The 14,604-nt window shown below is 40.8% G+C and overlaps 1 protein-coding gene across 2 annotated transcripts in view; it reads left to right on the top strand.

Annotated features, from left to right (window-relative positions):
- GTF2E1 (general transcription factor IIE subunit 1) overlaps positions 1-14,604 on the top strand; it is a 55,592-nt gene that overhangs the window by 3,047 nt on the left and 37,941 nt on the right. For both annotated transcript variants that reach the window (XM_057415994.1, XM_057415993.1), the window contains exon 3: positions 5,600-6,077. In XM_057415994.1, coding sequence (XP_057271977.1) covers positions 5,630-6,077 — 448 coding nt within the window. In that variant the 5' untranslated portion in view covers positions 5,600-5,629. The remainder of the gene's footprint in view (positions 1-5,599; positions 6,078-14,604) is intronic.

Genomic DNA, 14,604 nt, shown 5'->3' with positions numbered 1-14,604 from the left:
ATTGCACAGATCACCCACTCTCTACAGAGAAAAATGAAAAAGCAGACTTGAAAATGGCAGATTCTGTGCCATTTCCCAGTTTCTGGAAAGGATGAGTAGTGTCTGAGGTTACATTGTACAGACATTTAAAATCTTGATAGCATGTTTTCCCACTATAGTTCTAAAATTTGTGCCTTCCTTCCCTGTAGTTGGGAAGATTTAGAATCATCCCTCAGCATAACCTCATCGTCTTCTGGAAGACAGAATTCTAGATTTTATTAGAGTGAGAGACTACAAAACTAGGATCTGGTGTTTGCAAGTAACTACTGAAGTGGGATATGGTATACACTGGCTCACAAGAGGCTGTTGTACTTGCCATGTTTACAAGCAAGGGACTCTTCTTACAACCTGATTTTGATTTTTCCTGAAGAAATTGTGTCAGTGGTATAAGCAATTAATTTTTTTTTCTTTTAAAGAAGTCTTATGGCGGAAGCCTGCACAAATGTTTTCCAGACAAATCACAGGATGGTTTGGGTTGGAAAAGACCTTAAGATCATCCAGTTCCAGCCCCCTGCCATGGGCAGGAATGTCTCACACTAGATCACCAAAATCCAGCCTGAAGATTTAGTGAAAAAGAGCACTAATGATTTAAATTAGATGTGGGGAAAAGGAGGAAGCACCTTTCCAGGATTTAACAGTATGTCTGATAGACCTAAGTTCCAAGCCAACCCTGCAACTCTCAGGTTTTCCTCCAAAAGAGCTCTGGAGCGTTAAAAAGGGTTTCTATACCAAAATGAGTGAAGAGGAGTCTGCTTCCTTTTTCCAGATTCTGCTCTTACACTGTTTTCATTGTCAAATGTATGAACAGTGAGACTTCATTAATTTGCTTGAGGTAAAATTACTAGTGGAATTAATATGAGCCTCAGAGTTATGTTAAAGTGATATTCATTTGGAGTATTAGGTAAAAATTCGGGTTAATTCACTGGCTGACTTATGCTTTCATAACTTGTAGTTCTAGTTTCATCTACTTTGTGCTTTCTAGGTATCACCTTTTTTAGGACTTTTTTGTCTTTCATCTCAGCTTTAGTCAGGAAAAGCAGGAAGCAAAACAGATTCAGTATCCTTAGCACAATTCCTGGTTGAGCTTGCAAAAGTATTCTTGAAGTCTTGGTACACAGAGAAGAAGAGTTGAGTTGCTTCGATGCTGCATCAGGAACGTCCTGACCAGTGGAGATGTTTGCTCAGTTGAATTTCTGGCTTCTAAATTGTCTTTGATCAGACTGAATGTGTTTTTGATGGTCACCTGCTCTCTCAGTTTCCTTTCTGGCATCTCAAGTTATGCCCAAGACCTGTGTGTATTTAGGCTTGCTGTCCTACTGCAATAACACAGGCAGATCTGTGTTCCCATAATATTTCATTGTATTCACTTATTTCCCCAGAACAGTTCCCCAACAGCTGTCTCTTAAACCCGTTCTTAAATATGGAAAATACTCCTTTTGGGTGTCTGAGTCTCATCCTTCTCAGTGTGCTTTATTATTGGTGCTGTAGGTGCTTACTGCGTTGTGGTGTATCTTGGCCATTGCTTTTCTTTTTCTGTTTTTTTTTTTTCCCTGACAATATCCCTTGATGTTCGTACATTATTAATGAAGTACAGACATTATTAGGAAACAGATGCAGGTCCATTAAAACCTTGTTAGAAGTTGTTATCATATTTCTTTGCACATGTAATTAATTCAGGCTTGACTTGCTGCTTTGATAGAAGGTGAAATCACTGCTCAAGGTTGCAGCGCTGAAGTCCTCTGCTTTTGAATTTTAAACTGATATTCTTGTGGCACTGGATTACAGCTTGTGAGCTGCATCACTGTCTTTCTTGCCTACTGAAAGGTAGTAAGGATTTGCAGTGCTTATGCTGTAGGCTGGGATTCTTCATGGGTCCGAAGTCAGCTTTTTCTAGAGAAACAGTGTTAGTCCCTGGCCTGGAGAGTTCTGGAAGTGCTTGTCTTGTGCCATCATTCTGTATTGTCTAGTTTACATGATCATCAAGAATGATGTTGCAAAACATGTCCTTCATCCAGCCATACAGATCTTGTTCGAACCCTTACTTTTGATCAGTCTGGCATTAGGCCTTAATGTAATATCAAAACTGGTGCTTGCTCAACATGTGTCCAAGCTTATTTTTAGAGCTAAGTTAGATGTGCTCAGCGCTGCTGACTTTCATGTAACAAAGCTTGACAAGGGTGTTCTTTGGCTTTATTTCTTGATTTTATTTTTTTTTTCTTCTTTTCTGTCTTAAAGCTGACACTAGTTTCTTGGTTCTCTCACCCAATGGCTGTCTTCTTCAGGACTTAAAACTTAATCTGTGTTACTCCACTTTCTGAAGTGGAGATTAGTGGGAAAGAATGGTTTGTGGTGTTTCTAGAATGTTTGCATGTCCGTATGTCCATGCCTGGAAGAAAATCAGTGTTGCACTCAAGATGCCCACTATTACCTGAGGACATCACTAAAAATCTCTATTAAAGGAGGGGAAATAATTGTGTAAAAACTCCTGGTTTCACCTCTTTAGGTGAAAAAAAAAAAAGTTTTCTAGAGATTGACACTAAGAAATATTATTAAACCTTTAATTATTGCTGAAAACCAAGGGGAAAGCATAGACTCTTAGAGGTGGTTTTACTTATTAGTCCCTTGTAAGCCTCAGCTGAAGCTGTTTGAGTACAATATTTGGGAAATTGTACTTTAAACCTGTTTTGAAAGTGCCTGTGGAAATCTGCAGCTGCCTTAGCAGTGAGATTCTTGGAGAGAAAACGCTTTCCCTTGGCTCTCAGGTGAGGTATCCAGGGTGAAATGTGCTTATTTAAAACCAGTTTTCAGTGAGTGCCCACTCACTGCAGGTTGCATTCCAGGGTTTTCTGCAAGGGAATTTCAGGGAACAGTGAGGAGAGAAGGGGTGAAGAACCTTTTCACTTTTAAAATCTCTCCTGGGGTGCTAGTTTTTATTTAAAATTGATCTTTACATTAGTGTTGTAATGTGCTTAAACTAAGTAATGTTTAATCAAATTCAAGCTTGTGGCCTGCTTCTGCATTGACATTGTTTTGTACTATCAGTATGTAGCTGACCGACAGTCAAAAGCAAGATTCATCTTTAAGTGACTGAAAGACTGTAATAATTCCAATGGAAACTGTTTTTCAAGGGCAGCATTCTGTGGTGGTGTTCAGATTGGGTCTGATTTACAAATTCAAAAGTACTAACTCATGATGGGGCATCCTTTATTGCTAATGCTTTTACCTTTAATGCAAACCCATCCTTTGTGTAAGAGAAATCATTATGTATCTGGCATGCAAAAGAAAGCTGACTGTAGAAGTACTTGTTTCACAGCTAATTCATTCCATAATAAACATACTTTAATTTCCTTGAAGGAAAGCTGGAGCTGGACATCCAAGCAGTTTTCTGTAAGCTATACTCAGCCTGCACTCTAGCAGTCAGCAAATGTGCAGTCCCATTTCAATTTGAGCACTGTGAATACCATTTGACCCTAAGTTAGAGAAGAAGAAAAGCTCAAGCAGGAAAGCATTTTAAAAGAAGAGAGTGTGGGGTTTTTTCTTACCCAAAAGGCAGAAAAGACAGGACAATCCACAGCCTAATTGCTTTGCAGTTGTACTGTGCTAACTCATGAGAGGAACATACCACCTTAGTTGCAGAAGAGGGTCTGGAGAGTAATAAAGCTTCAGTGGGTAAGGTTGCTTAAAGTTTTTTGAGAGGGCAGTGTTTCTCATATGAAACCAAAAATATCCAAGCAGACAAATGTGATAAGTGATCACAGATTTTTGAGTAGTCTTAGCTGATGGAAGTGAGTCATCAGCTGCTTGGTTACATATAGAGCTTGGTGATTTCAGGGGGATGTCTTAGTGCGGGGAATATAGAAAAGTTCTGTTTGTCAGAAAAGATATTGCAGGTTTTATGATAAAGATTTAGAAAACAGGATACCCATTCAGATCCTTTCTTCTGCTGTCAGTCTCCTCTTTCCTTTGAGTCCTGAATGCTAGGGAGGTGCATATACAATGTGTGAAATATCTAATGATAGCAAAACTTGAGATTGGCAGAGTTTTGCTATTTATGGTATTGGTTCACAGATAAAAATTGCTTGGCAATGACGAACAAACAGAAATTAAGGTGTGGGGTTTTTCTTCAGTTGAAGGAACCTTTTGCTTAAGAAGTAGTTATTCATATCCTGAACTAGCATAGGAGTCTCATTGTAAAAAGCTGTTTCAAATTTTATTTGAAGTTAACTGGAAGTACAGCCCCCTGAAAGGGTATTTCAAAACCACATATAATACATCATGCTTATCTGAAACCTTTCATATATGAGAATCCTAGTGCATTATGAGCAGAGGAGAAATTTTATTACCTGCAGACTTGAAAGAGTGGAAGGGAAATATGCAAAGCCACTCTGTGAAATGACAGTGAGCCTTTGTTATGTGCCTTATGGTGTTGCTTTCCTTTCTCTCTCCAGTGGACAAAACTGGCTACTTCAAAAGAGTCACTGCTGTTACTTGCCTGCTGGGGTTTGATTTTTGGCTATGTCTGTGGCAGAGGTGACAATCTGAGGAATTCCTTGCATTATATGGTCCTGTATACGATCCAGTGTATGTCCCAGAAGCATATAATTTTTGTGACTATTTGTGCCATTTGATGTCAAGGTGAATTAAAATGAAGTGAAAATACAGTATTTAGAAATGACTGTCTTGTCACAGGCAACGTGGTGAGCCCTGGTAACTATCTCAAAGGATACTTCTGGAATATTATTTTTTTTTTAAACACATCATCTTTTCATGTTCATTAAGTCTTCATTTTTACTTCATTTATCATGCTGTATTATTCATGGGCTTCTTAAGGCCTAAATGTGAGACACTTCAAATGAAGGCTCAGTCCTTGTAAGGTCCTATTTGCTCATCTAAGATCAAGGCTAAAGCAGTCTGTGATACAGAAGTTGGCAGTGCTAACAGTTTTCATGCTGCAAATGCTTGACTAGGGTCCATTTATAAGAAAGTAGGGGAAAAGTCTATTTGTTTGCATTGTGCAGCTGGGGGCTTCTGTTTGAGTGCATACCAGCCTGTACTAGCAAGCTGTCCTCATGTAATATCTCTTCCCAGCGATGCCTGAGGAGTAGAACCAGGCAGAGCTACTTACAGTGTGACAAAGTGATGTCAACTGGGACCACAAGACTACTCCACTCTTGGGCTGTGTTAAGACCTCTCTTGCTGTAGCCTTTTTCAGCTTCTCCCAGGCTTCAAGTCTCAACTGATCATGAAGCTGTCTCCTGGAGCTTAGCTTCAAGACAGCTTTCTTATTCCAGCCCTGTTGGCTGTAACTGAGTAGAAATGAAATCTGCTGTATGTTATGGTAACAACTTCTTTTGGCTTTAAGTTTTCAATCATTTTGTTTGAATGAGAGGTACCATTTCCTAGTTCTACTTCTGTAGCAGTGTCATTAGTAATACCCAAGAAGACAGTGCAAGGCTTGGGAAAGAGAAATGGGAAACACCCCATTATTTTCTTAGCTTTGAGATTAAACTTCTGAAGTCAGAAGACTACCTAAGAATCTGTCTGCCTTTTTTTATTGCAGTATACATGAAGCTCAGGATCTGAACCTGCTATGACTGACCCAGACGTTCTCACTGAGGTCCCAGCAGCTCTCAAACGCCTTGCCAAATATGTGGTGCGTGGCTTTTATGGCATTGAACATGCTTTGGCTCTGGACATTCTCATCAGGAACCCCTGTGTGAAGGAAGAGGACATGTTAGAGCTCCTTAAGTTTGACAGGAAGCAGTTGCGGGCTGTCCTCAACACCCTCAAGGGTGACAAGTTCATCAAATGCAGGATGAGGGTAGAGACAGCTCCAGATGGCAAAACCACCCGTCATAACTACTACTTCATCAACTACCGCCTTCTGGTTAACGTGGTGAAGTACAAGCTGGACCACATGAGGAGGAGGATTGAGACAGATGAGAGAGACTCCACCAATCGTGCCTCTTTTAAATGTCCCATTTGCTTCAGCACCTTCACAGACTTGGAGGCCAACCAGCTGTTTGACCCCAGGACAGGTAAGAGTACAGGGAACAGGTAACAGAATGCTCTTGCTGTCTCCTTTGTAGCTGCTGGACTTGAAGGAAACAGGAAAATTCTCGAGTTTGTCCGGAGCTAGAGGGCACTCTGTTTCTGCAGGTGGTAAATGTTTCAACAAACCACAGACGTAATGTATACAGACTTAATCAGTCTGTACAGGCAAATAGCAGTGTTGCTAAAATGCTCAAGTGGCAAACAGTAGGGAAATGGAGGTCTTATCGCAACAGCCTTCAAAGGTGAATAAAGCAGTCTGTCCTTGTCAGAAGCTGAAGGTTTTTCAGTGTAAACTGCTCTTGCTTGTAAACTGTATGACTTGCCGGTAGTTTGCAGAGAGGGCATATGTTGAGTTGCCTTTGGTCTGCAAAAAGTTTAAATTTGGAGATGGTCATGCAAGGAATGAGTTGCTACTGTTTAATTTTCTTCTGTCCAGTTCATTACACTGCACACCCTTGATTCCCCAGGGTAAGGCAGTCTCGTGGAAGTTAAAAGAAATTAATTAGACTTGTCTGTGGTTGAGAGTAAACAAGATTCTTTTTCCAGTCTGTGTGTCAGTCCCGGTGGAGCTGCAGATATGTCTCATGCATATGAAATAAGAATCTTTTCTGTGTGTTACTGTCTACCGGGGCTGTCCAAATACTCTGTGCTTTGTGCCAGGGAAGAAAAGGAGGAACACCTGCACCTGATGAGATCCTACTTCACTAGTCTAATCTGTGATTATCTGGGTGGGGAGAAAGGCGGGGAGCAAAAATAAGTAAGCCAGTTGGGAAGTATATCAGAAACATTGAGATGTGGTGCATTGTCTCAGTTATCATGATGGGAAACTAAAAATTCACTGTTTAGTGGTATTGAAGCTTTTAATGCAGGGTTACTGATGTCTAATCTGCTTTGGGGAAGGGCAAACGCCCAACAAAAGTTCAGGCTTTTTCCCTCTTTCCTGCCTCCAAAGATCAAGAGCTGTGAAACTCTTTACTTAAACAACCATGGAAATTATATTTAGTACTAGAGAAGCAGAATCCATGAAGTCAAGTTAACAGTTATTGCTGTAATCCTGTGCAGCTCTCCAAGTAGGAGTTGCTCCCTCATGGAGCACCAAAACCAGCTGCGCCAGCACAGAATTTTCCATACCACTGAGTATGGAAACTAGGTGTGCTAGGTATAGTAATGTACCTGTGGCAGCCACGGTCATGGGTGTTGGGCCGAAGATGAATAGGGCTCTTGCAATTTGCTTCAGTAAGGACAGTAGAGAACCTGTGCAGAGAACAAATACAGTGGGAGTGTGAGATGCTGATCCCAAAGGGACCTGTAACACTTTGCAGGTGAATCCTCCTGCCTCTGTGGGTGGTGATGTCCAAGAGCAAAGAAGTGGCTGTCAGGGAGATGCAGAAGACAATAATGCTGGGATTTGGCTTTGACAGCAAGGCCTGTGCTCCAGGAGCTGATGAGGTCAACCAAGGATTTGTCTACAGCGCAGGCACTGGCTTTCTCCACGATGTGAAATCGTTCACTGGCACATGGAGTGTTTTGTGGTTTTCCTGATGGAAAGGTTGAGTTCTGTTTTCCAGCACTTCCCAGCAGTTTGTTTCTGTCACTATTAATGTAAATAACAAGATAGCCAATTACTTCACTTACTTTCAGTAAGAATATACCTATATAGAATTTTTGTATATTGTTTCTCCTTTTCTAACACTTAAGTCAATGATAGTTTCATCTGGATAGTGCATGATGATACTGTTGCTTCACAAGAGCTTTTACATGGAATATCAGTTTGGATGGTGCTCTCCACTTTACTGTTTAGGAAGGTGTCATGCTGTCTCTAAACCATGAGTAAAGTGTTTGTTTTCATTCCAGGTGAATAAGTGGCAAATTTTTTGTTCTGCATTGTTAGTGAGAATGTCTGCTTTATATTGCAGAGGATTCTGTTGTTTGCGTGTTTACTGCTGCTCTGGAATTCTGTATTGGAAAAAAGTGGGACACCTTTGGGTGCCTCACAGAGGGAGCTAATGAGGACAAGGCATGTAGAGAAACAAGGTTTATTGGAGAGTGGCTAGCCATCCTTTTCCAAAGATGTCTTTAGCCCTTATCAGTGCTATACAGAAATTTCTCCCACTCATTGAAACTTAGGGCAGTGCAACTGCTGCAGGGTGCCTGAAAGCCACGTGAGTTTCAGTCACGGCTGACCTGAGCTGCTCCTAGACTGCATGTTGATCAAATTTTGTTGTTTAAAAGGCCTGCAGGGCCAAAGCCTGTTAGCTCTTAGGGCAGGTAGAGCATGGAAGGCATCCTCTGCAATAGTCTAGACTAAGCTGCACTTAAATTGGTGATCTGTTGTTAAAAGACATCCTGTTTCGTTGTCTGCTTTTTGTCCTTGTCACTCAGAGATTGGAATGGTTTTAGATGTGCTGTGTTTTCTTCTGCTTCGCTTTCCTCTTCTCTAGTTAGAACTCAAATGCAAACTCTGAGCAATTGGTGTAGAAAGAAAGGGTTAGAAGTGGAGCCTATTACTCTTGCCTTTCCTTATTCAGTGATGGTGGAGAGCCTTCCAGAATGTCTCTATGACTGTAGTCATTCTATTGCAATTTGTGAATTAAGACTGTTTGCAAAAAGCCTGTCCGTAGGTTGGATCCTTACTGCTCTTTAAATTTTACCACATCATCTGTGTCTGTCTCAGCTTTAGCAGAGGTCTGTTTCTTACAGGTCACCAGCTGTCAAATGGAGGCTTTTTTAGCTCGCTCCATTTGTGACTAATTTTGAAATAAATTGAGGTGTTTGGTTTTTCATTAGAGGATGTGATTATTGGTGGTTTCAGAAGGAGAGAAAAGAATTGGTAGTAAGAAAGGTACGTTTGCAGGGCACAGAGGTATAGACGTGCTTTGGTTGCTGTTTACCCTATTAATTTTGAAAGACTTTTTTAAACAGAGTATAAAGTTTGCCACTAAAGGTAATTTTAAATGTAGCTTTTAAAAGGTAAAACTATTACTTGGGGAGCATGATGACTCTATATATGATTTTTCTCAATCCTTTTTTCTGCCCTTAAACATCTCGACACAAAAAAGCTCCGAAAACCTACTATGCTGTCAAAAGGTTGAACAAGTGTCGCCTGCTACTCATAGGAATTGTGTAATGTTAAAGAAACTGTCAGATGGTGGAAGGTGACAAAAAAGCTGGAGTTTTGCTGCTGTTTCATGTCACAAAGGGATCTTTTGAAAAGTGAAAAGGAGCATTTTGTGGTGAAGGAGTCACTTGGTTTTCTGACCAATGAGTCTTTTGGCTCTAAGTACAGCTTGCCCAGGTCATGAGGTTTAGCCCCATCTATTCTGAATGAAGAGCTCCAGGTATCACACTTTCTCCCCAGTGGCAGTTTTACTGTTGCCTCCAAAGAAGCAGCATCAATAACTTCTGCTTTTAGAGGCAAGCAGCTTGGACACAGCCTCCTTTTACTTTGCAAATGTTTGCTATGGAAACTTGAAGCAAAGCTAAGAAGAACTTTCTGACTGAAATGACAGGTTTGGGGTTTGCCTATTGACCTGGCAGTGCCTTTGACAGGAATTAGTGCAGGCAGGGTTATTACAGGCTGAACAGACAGTTCTTACCTGCTTTTGTGTTTTGAGATCTACAGAAAGAAAACCACGAACTCTGTAAGAATGAAAAGTGTTACTTCTGGACTTGTGTTTCAGATGGGATGACTGAGAAAGAAAAGAGACTGTAGTTTTCCTAGAAGATCCTAATATAAGCATTTGAAATACAGGTCTCTGCCATCACCTGCTGTCTACCTGTGCTCTGATATTTCATCACTCTTTTTTCGGCATGCTAGCATTTGCATGAGCTGCTGTTGTGATGAAGCCTCATGCAGATGGAAAGCTGCAGCCATTAAATAAAGGCTACCTCTTGAGGCAAGGGCATACAAGAAAGAGTGTAACTGTAGCATTAAGATAATTCAGATCTTATAAAACATACTGTGAATAACGCTGCTGAACTCTGTCAATTTCCAGACCTGGGCTGGCAGGGAACACTGACATAAGAGATGCTGGGTTTTCAAGTGTTTCACCTAGAGATAAGGGTGTTCATCAGGCACTTACACAGACCTCTGGGCAGAATTTTCTTCTCTGTGCTTTTAAATGTAAAAACTACAGAAATTTAGTTTCCGTAGGCCACTTCCTGAAATTGCAGAGCAATCTCAACAACTTGATACCATCTTGTGAATCTGATTCAAACTAAAATAAGCTTGGAGAATTAGATGCACACAAGCCTGTTGTGTGGAGTGTGGGGGCAGGACAGAAGGAGCTGCACTGGCTCTCCCAGCAGAGTGAGCCGTCTTTGCTCTGTACCTCTGGGCTTGGCTTGATTAATACATTAAATGTCACAAAACTGGAAATTATGTTCATGGATATGTGTTCTGTAGCATGATTAATTGATTAGCTGGGGAAGGTCTCTCTGATGTATCCTGTTCTTATACCCTAATCATATTTGTAAATCTAGTGTAGTGTTGGAGTCGACTGTCAAATTCAAGGTCAATTTGAGAGAAAGTATGTGACTAGAAACTGCAAAAGGAAGAGTGGGGTTGAAGTGAAGGAGTGAAAGAACAGATCCCACAGTGAATCACACCGTTATTTGGCCCTGGATCTCCTTAGGTATTCTAAATACCAAACTGTGTCAGCAGGTGAATTTGATATTAGAAAGAAAATATAAGGCTAGCTGAAATAGCTTTTCCTTTGTTCTCTTCTACCTTTACAATATAATTTTTATCCAGTCTTGTGTTTCTATTAGTTCTGTTACTGTGAAGAATATTCTTAAGGTTAACAGTAAATTGTAATTACAGCTGGTCTCTCACATACATCTATATATTAAGTGTCCTCACCATAACATTCAGTTAGATAAGACATGAATAATAGTTGAAAGAAAAGGATGGAAGACAAGTGAGTAATGTGAATCAGGAAGATGATGCTGTTGGGATGTTCTTAATTGCAGTTGTAATCACTGGAGTCTTTTGTTGTTAGTGGAAATCATAGCAGCTAAATATTTGTCTATGCTTTGCCCTCCCACAGTTTGCTCTTGGTTTGGTGAATGATTTTGGTTATAGCTATTTTACTGAAAATGCACTGTAATAGTAACATACTGTATCCCTTTCTTACTCTCTGTACTGATACTAAATTTAATTTGGGAAGAACAGATTGAAGGTGGCAGTATCGGTTTTGTAGAAGGGAAGATAACACCTTGAGTTTCATTTTAACCCTGCTTGTTTACTGTCAGCCTCTTGCATGTCAGATGTGTACTTCATAACAGGATTGCACTTAATGTGTTCAGAGGCTGGTTTTCTGTACCTGTCACAAGGCACCTTTCATGTTGCATTCAGGCAGGCTCAATGCAGCAGAGCATTTGTGTGGTTTGGGCCCTGTTACTGAGATCAGAAATTTGCCTAGTGTTTGATTTTTTTTTTTTTTTTTTTTTTTTTTGCTTTGGTCTTCTGTGTTGACTTCTAGAGCTACTGCCTTTTCTTCTGGGTGCTCAGCTTCTTTCGCTTTATCCCCAGTGAGCTATTCGGAACACATCTGTCTTCTCTCTTGTTTTGATATTTCCACTTCCTCAGGCAAGTTCTACACTAGCTTCAAATCTTCCTCATCTGATTCAAATAACTTTTGAGCCTGTCCTATCTAGTTTGTAAATTTTTCCTTATGTTTCCCTTCTCCCTGTTTTTTTGTCTTGCCTTTGCTTGTGGAGCTCTTGTCCATTTCCGGTACATCTCTTTTTCTTTTTTGTCCCTGCCAGCCATTAGAGAAAGTGAATCACATACAGAATGGTTCAAGTTGGAAAGGGCCTTAAGATCATCCAGTTCCAACCCCCTACCATGAGCAGAACACCTCACACTAGACCGTGTCACCAAAGGTTCTGTCCAACCTGGCCTTGAACACTGCCAGGGTTGGCTCATTCACAATTTCCTTGAGCAATCTGTGCCAGTGCCTCACCACTATCATGGTAAAGAACTTCTTCCTTATATCTAACCTGAACTTACTCTGTTTCAGTTTGAGCCCATCACCCCTTGTCCTATCACTGCAGTCCCTAATGAAGAGTCCCTCTCCAGCATCTTTCTAGGCCCTTTCAGACACTGGAAGCTGCTCTGACATCTCCACGCAGCTTCTCTTTTCCAGGCTGAACAGCCCCAACTTTCCCAACCTGTCTTCACCTGGGAGGTGCTCCAGCCCCTGATCATTCTCGTGGCCCTCCTCTCTCTTAGAGCTATTTATTCTTTATATCTACACTACTTAGTCAATCCTATTTGATCTTTATGCTGTTGATTCCTGGCCTTTGGGTTTAGTGATTTTCAGAACAGGCATTCTGGGTAGCTTTGTTTACCATGTACTATGTGTGAATGTGCTATATGATATTACTAGTACAACAATTTACAGCTTTTTACCAGCTAAAATGAGGACTTTAAAAGGCTTATTGTAAATTGGCATACCAGAAACTTCCCTTGAATAAGAAAGGATTCAGAGCAGTTCCATTTTGAACAACTTCAACCAAATCTTCACAGAACTTGTTGTTAGTTCTCCAAGTGTCTGTAAAGCCCATCAGTGTGATTTTCTTCTCCCTTGACTTTACAGGCACATTTTGTTTGTCTGTGCTGCCACTGAGAGCTTTTGGCAGACACCAACAGAAGGAAACTGCCCATGCTCTGCTTAGTTTCTCTGTTTCTGTTCAGACTTCTGGCAAAAGCTCCAAGAGTATTCCTGTCGGCTTTACACTGCTTCAGTGTGATAAGGCTTAGAGCCACAGGGAAAGGAAAGCTGAGAAAACAGATCAGAATTAACGCATGCTTTGCTAAAATGAAGAATATTCTTTGGAAGGACTTAAAAGGGATGTGTAGGTTTTGTCTGTGACTTGAACTCATTCTCAGCGGGTTGGACGTGCTGCCTGAAAGATAACCATCTAGTCTAACCATGGAATTCCCAGCTTGGTGGAGAAATAGGTGAAGGTAGTGTTAGAGCCTGTGCTGTGCAGAACATCAGACCAGAGGGTTATAAGCCACTGGAGTAGCTCAGAAAAGCTGATGCCTGTAGAGTACTGGTTGGTCTCTTCCCTGTGTTCCACGTTGACCTCTGGCTGGTGTGCTGTGTCTCTTAGATTAAAAAAAAGGGTCTGATAAACGCATGCCCTGGCTTACAGTATTTATACCTTCCTTTTGTCTGCAAAGGACATTTTATTATTAGAACTGCAAGAATAATTGCCCTTCCAGTAAAGGTTATCACAACTTTTCTCTTGGCTTTGCAAATTGAAATAGATAACAGCAAGAAGATCTCTGTAAAATCTGTGAATATTGCTAAGCTGTTTGCAGTGATAAAAGCTGGACTGCAGCATTCCTATCTTTTGCTCTAGTAACTTGCTGTTCTTTTGAAACTGCGTCCTTGGTAATACCATCTGCAGTGTGTCATCCGTTTAGGTATGGGTATCTGAAGTCAGATCAGGAGCTCATGGAGAATCCTGTTACTTGTGTTGCAGTCTCTCTGCTGTTGGATGCAATTTGAGGGTATAGTATGTTGGCTTAGGTGGTATTTTGGCATAGTCTTCTTGGTTGAAGTAAAAAAAAATATAGTTCTTTAATTTCCTAATGAGCTTCCTTTGGATATTCGCTCTGTCCAGTTGCAACTCTCTGCTTACTGGCTGGCTTAATGTATCCAGTGGGACAGGAGGAACAACTTTGTCAGCTCAGAGCTGCTGAGGTTGTGTATATGAACTGGAGCAGAAATAGCTCTTTCTGAGAAGGGGAAAGGATCCCTCTCTTTTCCAATTTTATATTGAATACATATTAAATCCCAGTTGCTTCTGAGAAAGGCATAAGTTGCTGTGTCTCATGCAGCCCATTGAAAAGTTCAGTTTACCTGTTCAAGAGAAATGTCTTTGCTCAAAAGGTCTGTACAGGATTTTTAATTTAGCTGAGCTAAAACTGGTGCACCCCAAAATGAATGAGCCCCTCAGTGTTCCTCTAGAGAATAGAAAGTGGTTCTGAAGGTGCTTATTTTCCAATTTTCTTTTTTGTCTTTTGAAGACATTAAATGTTGAATTGCTTCCCTTCTTCAATTGCAAACCCAGGTCAGCAGGAAGGGGAAGCTGCAGCATGAAATGTGAATTGATATTGTTGTGAAATGTGGAAGCAAATTTGGTTGATATCTTTTGGTTTTCCTGGAGTTTACTATTTAAACTATGCCCAGGCAATAAATACATGTAGGTAATTCCACATATACATTGCAGGCGGTGATCAAGTTGCTATTTCACAACTGAGTTACAGCACTGCTGTGTCCTTAGAGCACCTGCCATGCCTCATTCTCCATTGATAACCTGCTGTGGTCTTCTGGCAGAGCTTATTAGCTTGTATCCCATATAATGCTCTGAGCAATGTATTTCAAACTGCTGACTGGGCCCCTGGACTGCCTTTGCATAGCTGTACTTGGTTCTTGGCCAGGTGAAGCTAGTGTCTTTGGTTTTCAAATTAAGATCAGGGTAATACAGAGTGTT

Source organism: Pezoporus wallicus, unplaced genomic scaffold (assembly GCF_028554395.1).
Source record: "Pezoporus wallicus isolate ANWC-B61680 ecotype Strahan unplaced genomic scaffold, APGP_CSIRO_Pwel_v1 contig_6814, whole genome shotgun sequence".
NCBI lineage: Eukaryota > Metazoa > Chordata > Aves > Psittaciformes > Psittacidae > Pezoporus > Pezoporus wallicus.
The sequence above is the reverse complement of the archived record's forward strand: the minus strand, read 5'-3'. Positions and strand labels throughout refer to the sequence as shown.